We start from the raw sequence: 22,408 nt of genomic DNA on the forward strand, positions 1-22,408 counted from the left end.
GGGTCATTAGATGACAGTTAGCAGAAGGTCCCCACCACGTTTGATATGATTTGGAAAGAAAATGCCCTCCCAGGCCCTCGGAAAGCCGGGAGCATGGTTCCCCCTGAAAATAACGGCTGAATCTTTCCTACTCATACCCGAAGCAGCCTGAATAGCGATTTTCGAAGTGGCTTGCCACTTCAGAAATTGCTTATTCCGAATCTTTTTTCTGCTTCAGAAATACTGAAGTGGAAAACCTGAATACTACTGGCACTACACTGTACTTCTAATTGTGATGCCTAGTGCTAAACTGCTATGGAAATGGATAAATACATTGTTATGAATAGAAAATTCACTCATTAGAGAACATGTTTTGTCAACTCAGGTTGGTGTCACACAACCTGCCTCACCTTTCATCATATATGTTTTTAAGCCATCTTGTGGAAAGTATCTACCTGCATCCTTCTATACATTCCTATCTTATATCTGTGATGATGGACTGCTATAAAAAAATGGGATTTGCAAGGTCATGAAATCACAAGGTCTCCTTTGTGCTAGTGTCATGCTCTGGAATCTTTTTCCACCAGAGGGCCATCTGGCTATTTTCTGTTGATATTTTGGTGACCAGTCAACATCTATCTCTTCAGGAGCCTTTTAGTGGTGGCTGAAGCTAGTTATTTATGTTATTTATAGTCCGACTGTCTCACTGAGACTGAAGGCGGATTTCACAGTGTGAGATTGGTACAGTCAATATCAAGGACATTTTATCCTGATTTGATCTTATGTTTCGTAGGGATGTATTTAGTACTATGGTTTTAAATACACACACACATACACACACACATTATACATACATACACACACACACACACACATACACACACACATTATACATACATACATACATACATACATACATACATACATACATACATATATATATATATATATATATATATATATATATATATATATATATATATATATATATATATATATATATATATTTGAGTTCTTATGATTTTCAGAATATTTTGAATCCAATTGCATTGATTTTTCTTTTGTTCTGTGGTAATTCTATATTATTTTGTATGTTGTACTCTGCCTTGAATACCTCTTTGGCAGCCTAAAACAGATCAGAAATGCTAACTTTGAAGCCTGAAGTCAGCTTTCACCATTAACTATATCTTGCATCAATCCACTTACTACTGAATTGCCATTACTCTGAAATGGTTCATGACTCTTAAGAAATGGATCTTACAGCACACAATGATAAAATTTCAATGAATTCTCAATTACAAAAAAAATTATACAGCCTCAGCAATATGCAAATATTATAGGCTGAGGTCAATCTGTTGTGACATATACAGAAAATTAAAATGTAAACAGGGGCCAAATACATTGACAGGACTAACACTGTACCTGTCTCTGTGCCCGGAATACGACTAGTGTTGAACATACGTTCATACTGAGAAGAGCACATTGGGATGGTATTGTAAATCATAAGCTGAAAGGAAAAAAGGAAAGTCAAAAAACCCCACACTCAAAATTTTCAAAACAAAGAAGCTGTATGGAACACATGAATTCCCGTGAAGATTTATGAAGGCAATGGAAACCAAGAGGATCTGAAGGAATGGAAATGTAGATAGAAATGATCACACACAAAAAAGAAATACAAAAATGATAGCAATTCATTTCCCAGGAACAGCTTTTTTTAAAAAAAAGGAAAGGAACAGGAAAAATGTCTCAAACTACAAGTTGAAGTGTTTGGGTATTAAGAAACATATTTTAATATGATTTGGAGTTTCCTCAGTAGATACTACTTACTTCAAAAGCACAATTCGCTCAATTTTCCTCAATTTATATACTGAAAAAATGAATATTTGTTAACAGCCTAATATATTCAAGAGGAAATTCTGATAAGGATTTCACACTCTTTGGATTCCCTGATATGCTTTGGCTTCAGCTGGTCCTTCTTACCTGTTTCTTCTCCTGGAATACGGGAGGTATTAAACATCCTCTCCCACTGAGCTGAGCAGAGTGGAACAGTGGATCCCATCAGAAGAATCTATGCCATAAATGAGTGTTTCATTTTTTTTAACAGATACATTTAGCACGTGAAGAGAAAAAAACACACATGCTTGTTAGACAGAAGATTTGGAGATGTTTGGGGCCACTTCACACAAACTGAAATTTCCAATTCAGAAATTGCTTACGTAGAGGGAAACATCATGAACCTCACGTGTACTTTATCATCTGTGACTATCACATATACGTATTCTGTTGCATGTTCACAAGACAGACAAGCATGTGCAACTTCCGTCTAGGAGATTTGTGACTGTTGTGAAGCAGCTTTCAGACTACCAGCTGTCAAAAGCATTTCCCTCTAGACCTCTCTTAGAGCAGAATCTACAATTCCTATGGCTGTGCTTAAACTGCCAAATTTGTTCCAAATCTTTCCCTTTTCCATTTTCAAATATCCTTTAAGAGATAATGTAGAACAACAGCTTCCTAGCCCCACACAGGGCCACAAAAATGTCAAAGAAATACATAAATCAAGTACTGAAAGAGAAAGAGTAAAGGATCAGTTCTGTAAACAGACAACCAATTCATCAATACAAATTTTGAAGTGCACAAATATCAACTGCCTAAAATGCCCCAATTTTTCACAACAATTGGTTTTTAATGGAATGTTTGGTATAAAGAAATTTAATACCACAAAAGATCTAATTTCAGATATAGTTCAAAAGGCACACATATACCATATATATGGTATGTGGCCTTCCTAGTCAGCAATTACTACTTCAAATTCACAGATTTTTAAAAAAATCCTCTGAAGTCTAAAAGGCAGTCTGAGGTTTAGCAGGAGCACTGTTGAAGAGGAAATTTATATAACTTCAAGAGGTAGAAGTCTGTGAACAAGTACGTTTTCAGCAATCAGCATTTTGAACCACAACACAATTATTCAAAAGATTTCACAGCAACAAACAGAAACACTGCATGTGTGTGTCTTTATGCACTGTGATGAAATACCAACATAAGTCTAAATCAGGTGGCATATTCCCCACACAAGTGTATTTTTTCTAAGCTGCAACTGATTTCCCATCAAAACTTGAGGAAAGCTGACAAGTGTCCCACCTGTGTAAGGCGTCACCTGTAGCTTGGCTCTAAGATGCTACTGAACTTAAATCCTGCTCTTCTATAGCAGACCAACATGGCTACCTACCTGAAACTACTTTATTTCAGAATACCAAAACAGCCATTTGTACTTCTAAAATAACTAAAAACACATTTTCATTGTTTAGATCTAGCCGTCATCCCTTCAAGTCTCAAAACGAAGTTTAATGCTTTTGGGGGGAAACTAATAACAAAAGAATATCAAGTTTCAGTGAATAGTCACTCCTAAGAAATACCCCACAGTTCTGCTTCAATGCTTTAAGCATGCAATCAAAAGTGCAGGAAATTTCTTCCCTCCTAGATTGGCCCAATCTGATATAAAGTGACATTTCCATTCCTTAATTTGTGTTCCTAGGATTTTCAATATCTGTTGTGCAAATAGGGCAAGGATTAAAAGTGCCAGGTAGACTGCAGGGATCAAGAGCAGCGCATGAGCTCACTAGAGTCCCTCCAAAGCAATCAAAAGATTTGATAATGAAAGTGTTGGACCTTCACTGGTATCCAGTGGAAAGGACAGGAAATCATCTTGAGTAAGAAGTAGAAAATAAGAAGAGTCTAATAAAGGAAGCCAAAACAGTGGCCCCACTGGCTTGCCTTGGAGCCAATTTTTGTTTGCATCAGTTTGGTCCTGAGTTAATCTCATATTTTTCACTATGGAAAGGAATTTTAACTAAGGTGAGTAAATAATGCCTTGCACATACACTGAGTTGTACACAACCAACAAGCAAAGCTCCATGTGTAGAATGGAACTTTCCCCACCTCCTCTCCTCCTGATGCTGCAGCCTTCTGTGCCACCCAAACATTGCCCCTGGGTCCAGAGAATGTCCAGGAATAGCTCTGGGCACAATGCGTGTGTGTGAGGGGGAACTGACAAAAACCACCCCTTGGCCACCAGTGGAAGTACCCATCTGCCAGCATAAAATGACCTCTGGATATAGTCCATGATATATACATTGGAAAGCATGAGGCCTTCCTCCTAGACCTCAGATACTTTTCCATTGGGTAACAGGTACCTTATATACAAGACTGAGTATGTAACTATGTGAGGAAAATGTACATACTGGCTGGATTTGTTGCCTGTCAAGTTTTCTTCTATACAGCAAGATGGCATGGATAGCATTGCCAGCTCTAGCTGCCTGCACGGAAGTAGGAGTAAAATATAGGAAATCCTAGAAGATAAAGAGACAGAAAGGAACAGATTTTAGTGGATTCGTATTGTGCGCATGATCAAGATCTATCGTCATGATTGCACAGTATCCTACTGCTGCAAAATTCCATGTGTATATTTTCATTTTATACATAACCTGATATGCCAGCTGTTTTCATGAATCTGTTATATTACTTCATACTCCATATATATGCTTATTATCTCTTGCTGCTAGTTATAAGATAGTAGTGAAGAAGGGCTTTTTCTAAATATTCATGAGAATTTTTTTTCTAAACAGGAAGACCTTTTAAAAGCGACTTCTTTTAAACAAACTATTCTTCAGTTTTGCTGTGGACCAGCAGTCTGGCATGATCTATTTTTCCCAAAGCCAAGTTTTTATATTATGATTAACACAATTAACAACTGGCTCCTCTAGTGCTACTATTCAATGTGCTCCAAACAAGAACAAACCCATGGCAAAAAGAAAACAGCATTGCTACATAGTAATTAGGCTACACAAAGATTCCACATGATGTGTGTTACCAAAATATTTCACCATCTAGATTCTAGTGTTCATGGCCAATTCTTCTATTACACAGTTGTCTCATGTGGGGCTGTGTGTACGATTTCTATGTGACAGCTACTCTATGCAGCTGCTTTAATGCCTTGGACCTCCTGCACCACAAAGACTCTCTGCAGATAACCATGTGGTGAACAGTTTGTCTATCGTGACTCCTAGCAGAGAACAGTAGTATCTTTTAAAATATATATATTTATTAAAATTGAACAGTAGTATCTTGAAACATTTCAGTGACATGAAAAACACAAACTTAGCAACATGTTATCTGACTTTTACCTTGAATGTTTAGAATTAATGATTTAAGCATTCCTAGAATTCTAACTCAACAACAGGCATTGCCTTTTTCATTTGAATGCCAGCCAGCATGATAAAGTTACTCTTTCATGCAGACACTCATGCACACACGTGTCACATGGGCAATCAACATCATGCAGCATGCTTCAATAGGAAGATCTTCCCTGGCACACAAGTTCAAAAGACTTATCCACATCTTTAAAAAAAAAAAGAATGACATGATGTTTAAGTACGGCTACATGTCCCAATTCAGGCAGTTTACATGAGGCATGTAGTATAATTTAGGGCAGGGTTCCCCTCCCCCAGCCTTCTTGAGCCTGAAGGCACCTTTGGAATTCGGACACAGGGTGGTGAGGATACCCACAAAATGGCTGCCAAAAGAGGTGATGTTTGTAGTAAGCCTTTAACATTTCAGGCAGAAGCTCTGTTTAACAGGATAACTTTTAAAATACTGCTTTAAAATAATTTCTGCATACACTCATTCTTGCATAAAGATCCTTGTGTTGTGGTGGCAGCTGCTGCGAACACACTGTTTTTTTAAAAAACTGCACCACCAATTAGAAGTCCTGCAGGCAAAAGACCCACTTTCTACGTTGGGGATCCCGATTTTAGGTTTATCTAGGCTGAACTGCATGCCTATGAGAAGTGATAGACTGACACAAGGAGTGTCTCAATGGGAAGTGTATCAACCAAAATATCATGCAAGCTTGAAACCTCATCAGACTGGATGTTTAGCAGAAAAAAACAAACAAAAATGCGTGGGGAGGGAAAGAAGGGTGGCTAAGCTCAAAGTTGGCAGATGTAGTTGTAAAATGGAAAAGCAGATGTGCTGCAGACTAAATTAGATTAGTTTAGGTGGTGCCAGGTGTAAAATGGGCTTTCAAGTTTCACAAGGAAAGAAGAAAATGGCTCTATTGCTTTCTGAATATGAATGGCAGCAGTTGATCAAAATCTCTCCAATACTAAATAAGATAAATTAGTCTTTTGTGAAGCAGAGACTAAAAGAAAAATGTGAGGGCCCTTATAATACCACGGTTTTGTGATATTTTGGTTGGTCTTAACAAAAGGCATTTTCACAACTTCTTTTTTCAAGAATTTGCCTCTGGGCCAGCATGACTGTTTGCCATCTTTGTCTATCAGGGGAAGTATGATACTCACACCAAAACTAATTCATTTACTCACCATTGCAAAATAGTTACTGTTAACCATAATTGGGCCACGTCCTCTAAGGTAGATGTATTCTTCCCACCAATCACTAACCTACAACAAGAACAAACAGGATCTAGGTTACAAATCTGCAAATGTCACCAATTAAATAAAAGCCTCTGGTCATTTGGATATTGACACAGTCTCAAATACATTAAACATTTACGATGCAATCTTTAGAAGGGAGCAAACACTGCTTAGGGTAGCACTGTTTGCTCTGGAAAACAAAAATAATCCTAAATGCTAATCAAGACAAATGAGTGGCCACTAGTCCTTTCACAATGGATGTGGAGAATGATGTAGCACAGTAGTGTGGATATTTCTTTGCTATTTCTCTAACTGAGGAGAGGAACAGGTTAGAAGATAGGCAGAGCATCTTACTGTCATTTGCCAAATTTGACATCCTTGAGAAGTTTTAAAAGGTAGTCAAGATCTTAGCAGACTTTTGACAGCAAGCAGAAATAAGTGTTGCTATTGTCAGAATTCACTCAGGAGATCAATTTACTAGCTCCCACTATCAAGTAGTAACATCACATGGATATCACTATCACAGCGAAAGGCTGTAGCCCAGTAGTAGAGCATCTGCTCCGCATGCAGAAGGCCCCCTGAATCTCTAGTTAAAGAATCTTGCAGTAGGTGATGTGACACACCTCTGCCCAAGATCCTGTAGAGTCTGAGCAGACAATACTGACTGTGATGGACCATAAGGCAGCTTCATGTGTTCAAGTAGCTTCCCAGCTTGTGACTCTTGCATCAATTGACAGAGGCAGGCAACCAGAGTTGCATGCAAGAGTGACGTTAGCATTGTGTGATACCAAACTAAACTTCCTCCCTGTTCACTTGCACTCCACTTGATCGTGGGAGGAGGGGGAGGACGCTGCGGGCCCGCAGGGCAAAGTAAGCGTGGGGCTGGGGCTGGGGGGGTAGGGCTGGGGGCTGGGCTTTGGGCAGTTTAAAGGGCCCTGTGGCTTGCAAGCGGCAGGTTCCTTTAAACTATCAGCTGGCAGGCGGCAAGGGGGGGATCCCCCCTGCTGCCTGCCAGCTGATAGTTTAAAGGGACCTGCCGCTTGCAAGCCACAGGAAAAGTTTATATGGCCATTTCCCTGGGGAAATGGCCATTTAAACTGCCCCTTTACGACTCAAACAAACCAGTAGACCAGTTCGTGGAAGTTCGTGGAAACGAGCTTCCACAAACTACCAGTTCGCAAACCATAAACCAGCCTGGTTCGTGCGTTTTTTTGGGTTGTAATTTGATTCGTGCTCATCTCTAGTAGGGTTATGCTGATGTAGCTGCAGAATGTCACAATCACATGTAACTGCAGGGCACTGACTGATCAATCAAGCCTTCCTGAGTTGCTAGGCCTGTTTGCTTTTGTCACTCTTAGCATTTGGCTTAGGCCTCATGCTGTCAGCCTGACCTTGCTTTGGCTAAAAGTGGTTTCACCTCAGGATTACAACTTGATCTCATGCCTTGGACTTCGTACCTGAATGCTGACTAGAGTTGTTTCCACATGTCCTAACATTGTGCGACCCTCACAGAATGAGGACATCTTCATGGTGCGCTTTCTGACGTCATCGTGCCATGAAAACAGGATCGTAGCACAATGAGGTAATAAATCACACCATGAAGATGCCCTCGTTCCGTGAGGGTTGCGCAATGTTAGGATGTGCGGAAACAGCCTAGGAATTCTGTGTGATATACCAGCAAGTTACTATCATGGATTAGATTGGTAAAGTCTCTGCCAATAAGTGTAGTGTAGGTTTTAGCTAGCTTATTATTTTATCTATTCTATTTACATACTGTTCAAATATAACCTTTTATGTACAATTTCAATAAAACAAAATCTTCTTCATAACTGTGTGGTATTTTTTGGTTTTCTGGCTTCAACTTAACCCAGTGCCAGAAACTAGTTTGGTCAAGCTACCTTTGTAACTTCTTTGTGGATATTCAGCATAGGTAATTCTCGAAAAAATTCAGGTCTCTTTGCTAGGTTTTAGTTATCGTAAATGATGGCTGCTTAACTATCCCCCGGTGGGTTTAGAGGTGTTCTGTTAGGATTGGGTTCTCTCCCTGTTCTAAATACTCTCCTGGATGAGTGGGCCTTTTAGTTCCACGTAAACTCTTAACATTTACCAAGGTCCAATACAAGCTGTTGCTGCTGTTTTCAGCACTAAAACTGGTTCTGCAGTTGTTGCTTGTACCCCTGCTAAGTATAGTGTGGTTTCTTAAAAGTTCACTCCTATTGGAGGTCCTATCAAATCTAGGCTCTTACAAGCCTCTATAATCAACACAAGAGCAATAATTTCTAGAAATAAGGTACAATGAAATTCCAAATATCTTTTGCTTTTGAAAATTTAAACAAAGTAGTATTAAGAGATCCTTGAATCAGGTGAAAAGTAAGATTCAGGTTCAGTAGCACCTTAAAGACCAACTAGATTTCTAGTCAAAGCTCCCCAAAGCTCATACTCTGGAAATCTAGTTGGTCTTTAAGGTGCTACTGGACCCTAATCTTGCTCTTCTACTGCAAACCAACACTTACCCACCTGAAACTAACTTGAATCATGTGCTTTCACAAAATAATTTAAAACATTTACTTACATAGTTTGTAGCCCACCAGGATTTCAGCTTCAAATACCACTGTAGTTTTGGTCCCAAATTAACAGCAAAATCTTTGCCAAGACATTCCATTCTTCTGAACTGTTCATCATTCATAAGTGGCTTAACCGACTCCAAATACTGGGATTGATAAGAACAGATGATGTGTCAATGCTCTGGAGATCCCTATAAACACCACTTTTCCCCCTCTCATACACAGACAATGGAATATAATACTTTAAACAGGAATTTGCAAGACAGTCGCAATAGCCAGTGCTACAAGGTATGGCAAACAACAGAGGTCCTTTCTGATCTGGGGCTTATTAATGTTGTGAGCATCCTCTGCACTACAGAGGCTAGACAGCCAAAAAAACATGTTGCATGTGCAGGACAAGGCAACTTCAAACTTAAGCTCCTGAAAGTTAGGACTAGCAAAGGGCGCTGGCTGAAGCCCTCTAACTACACTCAGGAATATCCTGGATCATTCCCCATGAGAACAACAGATCATTAGGAGGAACATAATGCAGTACTGAAGGCTGCAGTGCTCCAGGGCACTGGAGATGCTCTAATTGGCTTCTCCCTCAGACTAACAGTAACACAAAACATGGAAGTTTTTCTGGTTAAAAATTGCTTTCATGTAAAGGAGCCTAAAGAATGTGAAAATATGTCATTAATATTTTCATTCAAGCCAAGAAAGCTTTTTGTATCTACTGCAAACTCCTAGACATGGCAGTATGTGCTATTTGCAAATATCATTTGGAAATTAATGCAAAGGAAGTATTTTGTATCAATTACTTTTATAAGAGCAGACTCAACTGTTTTAGCTTTACCTATTAAATACTCAAATATTTGTTTGCTACTATAATCTCCTACCAAGGGTGTCTGCACAAATATTTGGGGGGGGTGTCACTCACAGATCACTCTAGACTGCTTGCTGACTTTTTAAAAAAAATTTATTTTTAACTTTTTCAATAACAACAAAAGGGAAGATATTCAATAGCAAAATAAGATATTGTACAAAGATTTTTAGCATTACATTATCACAAGGATTCTACATCTAAAAGTGATTATAGTTAGAGCTATGAAAAATAATAATTTGGAAAATTTTACCAACATGCCTTAACATTTACGTAAACAGTCGTCTACCCTCCCTCCTGCTGAAATTGCCCACCCCTCCCTCCATCCTTAACAAACCTTCCCTCCCTAACCTCCCCCTACCCCTATAAAGAGAGATACAAATTGCTAGATTCGCTAATCAAGTGTTATGCACTAAACAAAAAAAAGAAGAATTGCAGTTAAACTTAAATCACTTTATCATGTTATTTAAACAGCTCTCCATACCTTGTGGGTATATACCCCACTCAGGTACTTGGTATCACTTACCAAGGTAGAAGAGCCATAATACTTCCTGGAGCTGAATCTGAAATAACATAATGCTTAACTTTTCCCACCCCCGAACCTTAATTAGTAAACTAGAACACTGTATTTGTTAGAATATATACAGCTGCTTCTATACAGAAAAGTTAGAATTATAAGCAGGATACAATGAGGAAAATGACTATTAAGTATGTCTGATTGGAATTTTACTACCCTTTTGGGGGGTAGGAGGCTGAGATCTTTTCCTTTTAAGAGATATAGTCTCTGTGTCTATGAGTATCTCCAGATCGATATTCTTCAGCAGGGTCAAACCTGATTCTTGGTCTTCTGCCAGATAAGTGTTCCCTTTGTGTGCGACTTGGAGCTTTGTGCTTGCTGACTTATTGAAACTATGTCGTGTCAGAGTACATAAAAAGATGAACAAATTCAGAATTCTAGTAGGGCAAAATTGCCCTCCTCCTGAAGACACCTATCTGCCCATTGCCCTCCTCCTGAAGACACCTATCTAATAAACTAACATCTAATATTTCACATGTTGGTTCTTTGCCTGATGAAATTCTCAGACTAAAGTCCACTGAAGAAATAATCTTAAAACTCTAAGTCAATTAATGATTACAAAAAGCGGATAGATGATAAAGACATGGGAATGTGAAGACTTTGAAAATCCTGCCTTTAGGGATATAAACAATAGATAAAAGAGGGATATGCTAGCAGATGGCTATCTTTGATTTCATTGTAAGTGAACGCAGACACGATTTAGCCTGGAACCAAGTTAATCACATCATGTTAATTTTTTCTTACGCGTGCTTTTCAGAAAAAGCAAATCAAAGTCATTGTTCCCTTTGGATTTAAGTTGAAGGGGAGAGTTTCAAAGTACATAACATACCCTATTTACTGTGTCTTTAACAGCTGGAACAGGAAGACGCGGCAGAGATGTCTGGAAACTGTACAGCATTGGCTTATGACCTGAGAAAAGTTTTACCAGGTTCTGAAATGAAACAGAACAATATTATACTCATTTTACAAGTATAAGATATGCAGAACCTGAAATTACAAGAATAAACGTCACTGCTTTCTTTCATAAATGTGTGCATTAGCTTCTTTCTAAACAACAGCAGCCAAAGAATGAGTTTAAATATCTATCTGTTGTCTTCAGGACAAATAAACATAATTTCTAACTAGAAAAATCTGAGGAATCTTAAATTACTTTCATCATGTTCAGCAAGGGCTTGCATCTTGTAGTTTCTGCATGGCAGAATATAAGCATGCAAACACCTACTGCTACTACTTTACAGCATAGTTGTCAACAATGTGATTTGAACTCATGAAGGAGATGGTATCAACTTGTCTTACAGCAGTGTCCTCATAATGGTATCCTTTGCAGTGGACTGTCACTATGCAGGAACACTTTCTAACATAGCACAGTAAAGTCCTTTCCTCCAAGTACATCTAACCAAAGTAATTCAAATGTTCTAAATGTTCCCAGAATGCTCCATTACTCATAGTGAGAGCAAAGGTCTATATGCTCATAATGACCAACTCTCTCATTTTTTACATCAAGGAAACAAAGAAATACATGGAGAAAACCAATACAAAAAAAACCGAGAAAGGATGTTTACTAGAATAGTGAACACTGTTTAGTGAGAGTGAGTACTACTATCTCGTTAGTAAATCAGTTAGGTTAAAGTATCTCAAATATCTGAGAATTTGTGTCCTGGTAGATCAAAAGCAACAGTGTGCTTGTATTTTTTTTTAAAAAATGTACACAATCTCCATTCTAGTTACAATGACTGACATTTCTATCTGATACCCAGGAGCAAAATCCAGACACAAAATGAGAATTAGGCATAGTTGTTCACACCACTCAAGCTTAGCATTATAAAAAACCATTTTTTAAAAAAAACGAAAAGTATTGAATTTGTAAGACATGCCAAATAACCAGCCAATGCAAATGCCAAGCAATGTTGACATAATGCTCTGGACCTTACCATTCAAACTGAATCTGTATTCGAATAAGAAGGCTCTTGGAATCATATGTGAGGAAAACTACCAGACATTTCATCTGCAACAAACATCTGCTCCCCATGAAAATATTCAAAATACTATTCCATCATGTTCCAGCTGAGCCCTTTTACAGTCAAAAATGCATGCAAAACAGTATTCATTAAGCTATTTTTACTGTGAACCTGGTCAAGACATAAGATGGCTTCTTAAGAAAGCAGTTTTCCACAACCACCACCCCAACACACTTTCAAAATGCTTCCGGTCAATCATGTTACAACTACTGTTCCCCATTTCCAAAAGCATAACGGCAAGCATGAGGAAAAAGCATAAAGGTCCTGAAGTGAGATTTGATCTATGAGCTTTATATTCCTGATGCCTTTTCCAGTACTGATTACGATGTTCCAGTTGTCCTCAACAGCTCTAGCTAACCTGCATTCAAGTTGAGAACCATTCTATGAAAAGGTAACTGAAGGGAAATGTTAAAAGGATAGGCACTTGTCAAAAGCACTGGGCGATTTCCACTAAATATTAAAAGAGGGAAAAGAAACTAGAAAGAAAAATACTGAATATGCTCCAAAAAGCCTCTAACAAGACAGATATTGTCAGGCATGTCTTACATTAAGTCCATACTTAAATAAAAGATTATAGAAATTCCTTACCATCCATATCTTGGTTCCTGTAGAGAGTTTGCCATGTTCAGCAAACATCCATCCATGGTAGGAAAGCAGCATCTTCAGAGTGTAGCGCATTGTGAAAATAAGGGCCACCCAAAGCCCTGTCCCAAAAAGAATGCCACTAACAACATTCTGCGTTTGGCTGGACATATAGCCGCTATTTTTTAAAAAATAAGGAAAAGTAAAACAGAGAAATAAATTAAGGGGATGCACTCTTATTAACAATGACTATTTTTAACATATGAAGTTGCCATATATAGAACCAGATCCTCTCCAGCTAGCAGTAGCTCTTCATGGTTACAGGCAGATCTTTCCCAGAACTTGTTCCAGGAACCTTACAGGAACAAACCAGGGGCTGGATCTACGTTTTACTGCATGTGAAGCATATTTATTTATGTTATTTATAATCTGCCTTCCTCACTGAGACTCAAGGTGAATTCCACTGTGAAAGTCAATAGGATAAGACATATAGTAAACAATCAATAGGGTGAGACATAAAACGTAATGTACTTGAACTAGGATTACAGCAAACAAAGCATTGAATATTTTAAAAATGCAGAAAATGTATTACATAGGTATAAGCAGAAGTCATAGAGTCAAAATGGTATAGTTCACTGTCCCGTTCCTTTTATAAAAACACCTCCTGAACTATTTCTTTAAAATATGGACCTATTACTCTTTCTTAGATGCACACCTTACAATTGGGGGGGGGGGGTTGACTAACAAGATTTTCAGGATATGAGTACTTTATGAGAAGTTTATGCTTTATTATTAAAATTCCCTATTCTTTACGTAAGATATATTTTTGCTACAAGCCCGCAGCTACAAGTCTGGCAGGTGGCATTTGAACAAACATTCACTGGGACAGTCAAAAAGGTATTGCTTAAGAGCTCCAGGTATCAGAAAACAAAATTAAACAAGTGGATTAAAATGAAGCATGTAACCATTTTAAAAAATATATTTGTTCACAGTATTCCCAAGATCATAGGCACTGGACAACCCATGAGTAGCTTAATTACTTAAAACAATATTCCACATTTGTTCCATAAATTTTCAGCTTTCAGTTAACTATAAATCTATTTTTTTTCTTTTTATTTAGGGAGATAAAAAGGAAAAACAAAGCAACAATGTTCTATCCACCTGCTCAATATAATAAATCAGCCTGCTCTGAGTTTCCAATGTTCTGCCCAATGAGTGTAAAAGCACTGAGATGACCAATAAGTACTTGGGCACTTATTAATTTTATTTGAAAGTTTAATAAAAGCAATAACTTTAAACAGGTTAGGCTGCCTATATTTAAATTTAACCTCTCTCAACAAATGGTAGTTATTGAAATAAAATGCTGAACATTTTTGTAAAGTCCTTAATATTTCCAAATGATCACACGAGTTAGCAGTGAAGATCTCGAAGCTTTACAAAAGCACTTATGAACTCTCCTTACTGGTGATGTCTTTAAAACGTCTATACATTATAGCTGTACTTTTAAATATACAGTAATACCCACAAAACAGATTCCTTCTCTGTACAAGTACAATGTGCAAAATCTAATCCCAGGGCTTGGTACTATGCTTTTCTCTGCGGCCACTCAACACATGTGCATGTCTAGGCAGAGCAACAAGCAATGACAGATACCTGACATGCCTCAACTGCTTTTAGGTATGAGAAAAGGCAGGATATAAATATATAAATAAATAAATCTTCATCCAGCCTTCCTCTTCTGCTTGACAAAGGCCTAAACGGGCCGCATACTGGTTTGCAATGACAATAATTTGCCAATTATTTTTACTCTCATTTGATAGTGCAAATAATTTGTTCACCATTCTCTATCTTTGTTTCACTGCAAGATTGAGATACAGTGGCTCCCTAAATAACAAGAACTTTAGGGTATAAGCTTTCAAGAATCAGAACTTTCTTCATCAGATATGTTGGTCTTTAAGGTGCCACTGGACTTGATTTTCCTATTTTACTGCAGTTCAACAACGCTACCCATCTGAAACTTTGTTTCACCACAACTGCAAATTTTAAAAATTTCTCTGAATGACCTTTAGTGTTTCCAACACACTGATTTGTGAATGCTCACTATACTTTTCTCCACTATATTTGAATTTTACACAATAATGTTACAGCCCATACTTCTTTCATTTCATGGTCTTTTAACCTCCATAAAACACACACATTCACACACTCTATATATGCATATATATATATGTATGTTTGCAAACCTCTTACATCTAATAAAATAGGCTCTAGTCAATAAAGCTCGTGGAAATAAAAACATGTTAGATTGCTATGTCTCCTATTTATTTTTGGTATAAGAATGTGTGCATATACTCTGGAACGAACAGATGGAAAGGTAGTTCTAACAAATCCAAATCTCAAAACGTAGCAAGAAAGAAAAGGCAGCCAAATAACTCCAGTAAAACATCAGTGCAATATCAATTAAGTATGAAGGTTGGAGTGCATTCATCACATCTGATATTGATTAATTGGGAACCAGTCTGCTCTCTTTAGTTAGACAAGTAGTCACCAATAAACATGGTGGAATTAGAGATGTCTGGGGGCGGGGGGGAGACCTACACCCGCCTTTTTAAAAAGTAGCTAAGGGGTTTGTCATCAACAATAGAGAGCTTCGGCCAATAATTTAAGTAACCGCTGGGAGATTTTTTATTAAAAGTTTTTCCTTGGATGACCCTAACATGAGGTTCATTTATTTGACAATATTTCTTTAAAGGTTCCTTGCAACTGAAATAGCAATTCTTGTATTAAAAACCCACTGTATCACACAAAATGTCCTTGACACAAGAGTGTCACTCAACCCAAAATTTGTCCCAAGTTAATGCTACACATCAACCAGACACAAGCAATAAACTATCAGTAGCAAAACATTGTCCTGGGGTGTCTATATTGCTCCTATTAGTTCTATTCCAAGTTTTCCAGTAAAATGGTAACTTATAGAGTGGTTTATGTGGTTTAAAATATCAATTTCTATATCTCTACCAGGGTAGATAAAAACAGATTTTTAAAAAATTAAATGGATAAAACCCCTGTCAGCTATGAACGTCCCTTGTAAAAATTACCTGGTTTACAACAGAATCTGCACAATACAAATATATACTCTCTTCAACTTATAATGTTCTGTAGAACTTAAGAAAGGCTGTTCCTTGCAAAAGAAATATGCGAAAATATTTTCATTGGGAATCATGAAACACGACAGCCTTTCTACTTATATTTATGGCTTGATACAAGAGCCTACCCCAGAGGTCATCCACTGATCCATATTATATATTATGCCTAATAAACCCACACATTATGCCTAATAACTTCCTGATCCCTGCAAATGGCCCAATACTCTAATTACACATATTAATTACGCTTATCATGGGCATCTGAATTTCATTTTATGCAGAATACCAATCCACCTAGTATTTATTACCAGTCTTTGCTTCTGGCTGAGATTATTTACTTATGTAGGGTGGAACAGGGCAGTTACATGGCAAAGAACAAGGGGCAGAGTAAAGCAGGAAAGAATCCTGGGAAAGGAGCTCTACCTTCTAGTGCTGATTCCAACCAGCACTTCCAACCATGATTCCAACCATAAAATCCTGTTATGGTGACAAGTTGTGAAAATGGCTCTGTTTGGAGCAATGAACATTAAAGTTATCTACAAAATAAACAATATTGAATAATTTTCTAAAATAGCATCAATATTAACTAAATATTTTAAAGTGCATATCTTTTATGAGGTTGTATAAAGGCTGTATGCCACAGGTCTCCAACCTTGTCAAACCTGTGAGCACATGACATTTTGAAAATAGGTAGTGAGTGCCACCACAAAATGGCTGGTATAGGGAATGTGGCCATCTACAAAATGGCTGCCATGATGTGCTTGGCCAATCTATAATAGAGAAACAAAAAGTTCTGCAGAAACAAAGTCCTGGGAACTTCTGAAGCACATCCTACTCCAGTGAAACTGAGGAAAGCCAGGCCTGAAACTTTGCTTTGCTAGGGAAGAATGAAGTAGGTGCTTCATTCATGATGCACACACTAGTATGCACCATGGCATCCATGAGCAACATGTTATCACTACTCTATGCAGTTTTAAACAATTATATCCTTATATTTATAGCAATCATTTGGCATGTATTTTTGTTAGTAAGCATCTGGACAACAACTGGGAAATTGTAAGTTGTACTTTTTTAAATCAATCCACCTTGGCATCTAGAGATGCTTTTTATGTTGAGGCCAGGATAAAGGTGTCTTGCTAGTTTCTCCAGACTTCCAGTGACTTTGTACATATTCTGTGCAACCAATAGGCATAAATTCTTTCTGCAGATAGTTTTTTTTTCTTACTAGAATATAATGCATGAAGGTGCTTTTGTAAAATTCCCAAGATTTCTCTTTCAACTCCCACCCACAGGGCATGCAATCATTTGGGACATATTGGATATTAACATTGTTCAAGAAGATGTAGCACTGTATGTCAGTAACTTTGTATAATTTGGTATGGGAGAGCACAGAGCAGCTCTTTCAAATCCCTTGTGAACAAACAGTCTTTTTCAAAACCCTTGTGAACAAATTGTCCTCAGCTCTCCCACTTTCCACCAAATGTTGAGAAATGAGAACATATGAGGTTGGAAATCTATTGTTTTACTGACAACCCAGTTAACATGCTATCTTCAGTTTGTATGCTGAATAATCCTAATGACTGTATGGTTGCTCTGCACTACATACATGAATTAATGCAGCCTCAAAACTAACAGATAATTGTAAAGAAAAACAAAGAGGACTTCTCTCAGAAACTCTACTGAAAATATATCCTGGTATGTCGATTAGTGGCCAGTCATTTTGGAGCTGCAAAAACTGCCCATGAAGAGACCTTTTCCAGCATGTTTATGGTCGTGTGAAAGTACAACCACCTAGTAATATCACTTCCACAAGATCACCCTACCATGCACATATTATTGGAAATCAGCTTTACACCTTAAGATTTTTTGCTATTATTTCAAATTGAGATGCTTCTACTCCAGAAGGAACAAGTTCTAAAGCAAACCAGAGAAAGGACTGAATCTTGCAATCAGCTTGGAACTCTGAGAGACCACAACTAGCTGCCCTGCTTCTGTTCCCTAGAGCTGTACAGTACAAGTTCTTAGTCTACACATGCTGCTGTTATGATCAATACCAGTGTTTTACTACAAGCAGTAGCAGCCGCTATCAGAACTTCCCAGTAAGCAGGCTGTCTTGACGCTTGCCATTTTACTTCATCCAGAGAAGGGGAGTTGGAATTAGCACCACATATGTACCTGCTGGATGATCATTTATTTACTTATTCATGCCATTTATACTCCACCTTCCTCTCCAGTCGAGACCCCAAGCTGTTTACATTGCTGTTCTCAACTTCATTTTAATCTTCATCACAACCCAATGAGGTAGCTTAGGCTGGAAGTGTGAAATTGGTTCAGGGTCATCCAGTGAATTTTCATGGCAGAGTGGAGATTCAAACCTGGAACTCCCAGATCACCCATCCAAAAATCACCCCTAAGGGGGTAAAAAGCAGTAAAATGTGTTTTCCCATAGGGATACAGCTTCCCTGTGTGGCTGGCAGGCTGCTCCTCCCCACTCCCTGCCAACTGCCACTCTTCCCTGAGGTCATTTGCATACGCGACCTGATTGGTCATCACCCCAACATTCTAAACAGTATGCAGTTGCTATTGGAAGTCATTGAATGTGTCTGAGGTAAAAATACACCTCCCAGTCTTCCCCTCTAGAGTAGCCAATCCTCCCTGTGGGCCCCAGCTTTCCTATGTGGCTGGCAGGCTCCTGCCTGCTTATGCCCTCCCCCTCCCAGATGGGTCAGCTGTGGAACTCTGTGTTCCGAGGTAAGAATCAGGTAAAGGAAACTGCAGACAGTTGAAGAAAGACAGCATAAGATTCCTGAATAGGGATTTTATATAAAAGTCAGTATGGCAACTGAGTTTTTAAATGTTCATGGGGAGATGGTGCATGACCTGACAAAGTGCCCACCACACCACCCCTCCCTCAGTCCAATTCCACCTCACACCTCTCACAGCCATCACCTCTTACTGCTACCAAGAAGCCTTCTGGCAGACGTTGTGCAAGATAAACCGAGGCTAAAGGAGGAAGCAACTTAGAGATGCAGCAAAGAAATATGCGCATCCTACTCCAGTGGTGCACCGAGCAGCAGTGACCAAGTACTAGCAAGATCACCCAGTTGCACAGAGTGGCAGAGTCTCTCTATGAGCAAAGCAATCCTGGAAGACAAATAGAGAGGCGCTCACGTCCATGGAAGGTCAAGGTTCACTTAGGTATGGCATATGATCCTTCGCTACCTTCAAGCTGCCTCTTAACCTCATCCATGCAGAAACACCACTGTTCAGCATCTCAAAACAAAGCAACATGGCCCAAGTGCTGTGGAACTGTACATTCATTGTTTGGGATGAGAGCACCATGGCGCTTAAGGGGTGTTTTGAGGCACTGAGCATAAACCTCAAAGATGTCAGGGGCAACAAGAGAGTGATTGGGGGGGGGAGTCACCATGCCACTGGCTGGAGACTTCCGGTAGACTCTGCCAGTAGTCCCAAAGGGAACTCGAGCTGACGAGGTTACTGTGTGTGTCAAGGTGTTGTATCTGTGGCCCCTCATCAGGAAACTCTCACTAAGAAAGAACATGAGGGTCCACCTGAGAGGCGAGGTGTCCTCTGCAGAATTCTCTGAACTTCTACTAAAAATAGGGGACAGAGCATATCCTGAGTCCAAAGGAAAGGTGACCATCCCTGCAGGCCTGGGCACAGTAGTGAAGACCCTAGCAGACCTAACAGCCACGATATACCGTGATATCGTCATTATCACGTAGAAGTCCATGGACTGACTGTGCAAGCGTGCCATTCTGACCCCCAAGACAAGGCTGCCATCATTAATGAAATGCAACTTAACTCCCTCAAAGGGGCAGAAATGGAGTACAGATCTGTGGACTCAGTGGTGCAAATGGATGATGCGGTCCACTACCCTATGGAGTTCCTCAACATGCTCAACCCTCCTGGCTTCCCAAACCACAATCTTCTCCTCAAAGTGGGGGCTCCAGTGATGCTGCTCCAGAATCTCAGCCCACCCAAACTCTGCAATAGCACCAGACTACGAGTGAAAGCCCTCCACAAGAACATCATCAAGGCCACATTGTTCACCGGCTGTGGTTGGGGGGAGTTCATACCATGCATACCATTCATACCATCAGATAACCTCTTCAAGTTCAAAAGACTGCAGTTCCCCCTCAAGGTCTACTTTGCTATGATGATCAACAAGTACCAGGGGCAGATACTGAAGGTGGCAGGAATTGACTTGCAGGAGGACTGCTTCTCACATGGGCAGTTCTATGTGGCCTGCTGCAGAGGGAGTTCACCCAGCAGCCTGGTGATCCTAGCACCTGAGGGGAAAACTACCAATGAGGTCTACAAAGAGGTCCTTCAGTAGAAAAAAAAGGTTGTACGTATTTTCACTTTATTTATTGCACTACAATAATTTCCTTTTAAAATTCTCTTCAATAAATGTTACATTTCTAAATTCACTTCATCAGTTTTCAGCATTAACACACTTCGATTTATTCAAACACCTTTGTCAAGCTTGGGTACTATGCTATTATACTACAAAACCAACTAAAAAAAAACACCCCACAAACCAAAAAATGTTACTTACCCGTAAGTATTATAACTGGATTTAAAGTAGTTAAATACCATAGTGAAGCACTGGCATCAAGCTAGTCTCTATATAAAGACAAGTGTCCTGACTGACTCATCAACACCCAGCCCAAACCCCTGGACCTAGAAACATGAAATTTGGGGAGAACATTCCTTTCCTGGTGTAAACACCCACTAAGAAGGGATTTTAAGAAATTCGTCCCCTAAGGGGGGACCGAAAGGGGTCAAATGTGTTTTCTCAAAGCTTGCCTGTGCGGCTGGGAGGCTGCAGCCTGCTTGCACCCTTGCCCACTGCCGGCTCAGCCACTCTTCCCAGATTGGGCCAGCCTTTCAAGATCATTTGCATATGCGGGCTGATTGGGGCTCACAACATCCCACACCTCATTCCCCCCCGCCCCCAGAGACAGTTGGAACACAGAAGTCATTTGTGCATGCGGCCTGATTGGTGCTCACCCCCCACTTTCTAAACAGAATGCAATTTCTATTGGGAGTCATTGAATGTGTCCTGAGGTCAAGTGCACCTCCCAATCTTCCCCTAAAAGTTCACTAGGGTTGCCAATCTCCCTGTGGGGCCTGGCTTTCCTGTGTGGCTGGCAGGCCAAACCCAAAAAATGTTACATACCCGTAAGTATTATAATTGGATTTAAAGTAGTTAAATACCATAGCGAACCACGAGTATCAAGCTAGTCATGTATATAAACATCCATATTATAGACTCCTGTGCAAATATTTGTTGGGAAAGATATTTAAACTCTCACCATGTAACCTGAAAAATCTGATCAATGGGGGGAAAAACAGGACATGATATACTTACGTTGTATCAAGGGTTCTGTTGATTTTTGCTATTAACCCCAATGAAGGATCTATTTTGGCATACATTGTTGACATAACTCCCACTACTACAATAAGCCAACTAGAAGGGCTAGCAGGATAGACTCCTGTGATTATACCATTCTGTAAAGGAAAAAAATCATACTTAAGTTTTACGGATTCTGAGGCATCCATTTTATATTTCCATGAGGAAACCTTGTTTAAAACAATCCAAACATATAGGTAAATGTGACTATGTGAATACACACTGACTTTAATTATATACTATTAGAAAACTGAAAGATCTGGGAAAATAAGCAAACAATTTTCTTATTCATGGGGGAAGTGGATGAATATAGTTTTGTTAAAAAGTTGACAGCCTGCATAAATACAGAGAGGAGAGCTGCGGGGAGGGGCGGCAAGGTTGTACACAAAAGGAATTCACACACTCCTACCATAACTCCTTACTTCCCTCCTGCGATAAAAAAGAAAGATTTAGCAAATCAGAGGCAATGGAGACACTGATAACTCCATTTAAGCTGCAGGGAAAGAGGACTCCCTGATGTCTTGCAGCTCTTGCTCATGCTGCCTACAGGATAACAGATGGTCTTCTAAGTCTCAAAGCTATTAATGTGCTTTGAAAACATTAAATTGCTAAACTATGCAGGCATATAGCTGTGGTCTGATGAAGATGCAGAAAGGTTTCAGGTGGACAGAACAGTTAATTGGCTGTAAGAATCAGGCAGAAGCAAATTTGGCAGCTGATTTTAGTATTTAAGGATAATAAATATTTAAGAGCAGAAGTTCATATTACCTGAATAAACCAAGTTGTTCTAACATACAATTGCTATTCAA

At 39.1% G+C, this 22,408-nt stretch overlaps 1 protein-coding gene across 3 annotated transcripts in view; it reads right to left on the reverse strand.

The window, feature by feature from the left end:
- Positions 1-22,408, reverse strand: part of CPT1A (carnitine palmitoyltransferase 1A) — a 72,245-nt gene that overhangs the window by 30,543 nt on the left and 19,294 nt on the right. For 2 of the 3 annotated variants that reach the window (XM_054970593.1, XM_054970592.1), the window contains exons 3-9: positions 21,558-21,697; positions 13,020-13,191; positions 11,243-11,344; positions 8,983-9,120; positions 6,360-6,437; positions 4,218-4,325; positions 1,960-2,047 (exon numbers count right to left, since the gene is read on the reverse strand). In XM_054970593.1, coding sequence (XP_054826568.1) covers positions 1,960-2,047; positions 4,218-4,325; positions 6,360-6,437; positions 8,983-9,120; positions 11,243-11,344; positions 13,020-13,191; positions 21,558-21,697 — 826 coding nt within the window. Of the gene's footprint in view, positions 1-1,401; positions 1,487-1,959; positions 2,048-4,217; positions 4,326-6,359; positions 6,438-8,982; positions 9,121-11,242; positions 11,345-13,019; positions 13,192-21,557; positions 21,698-22,408 lie in introns of all 3 variants that reach the window. The other variant, XM_054970594.1, reaches the window with a different exon arrangement.

Source organism: Eublepharis macularius, chromosome 2 (assembly GCF_028583425.1).
Source record: "Eublepharis macularius isolate TG4126 chromosome 2, MPM_Emac_v1.0, whole genome shotgun sequence".
NCBI lineage: Eukaryota > Metazoa > Chordata > Lepidosauria > Squamata > Eublepharidae > Eublepharis > Eublepharis macularius.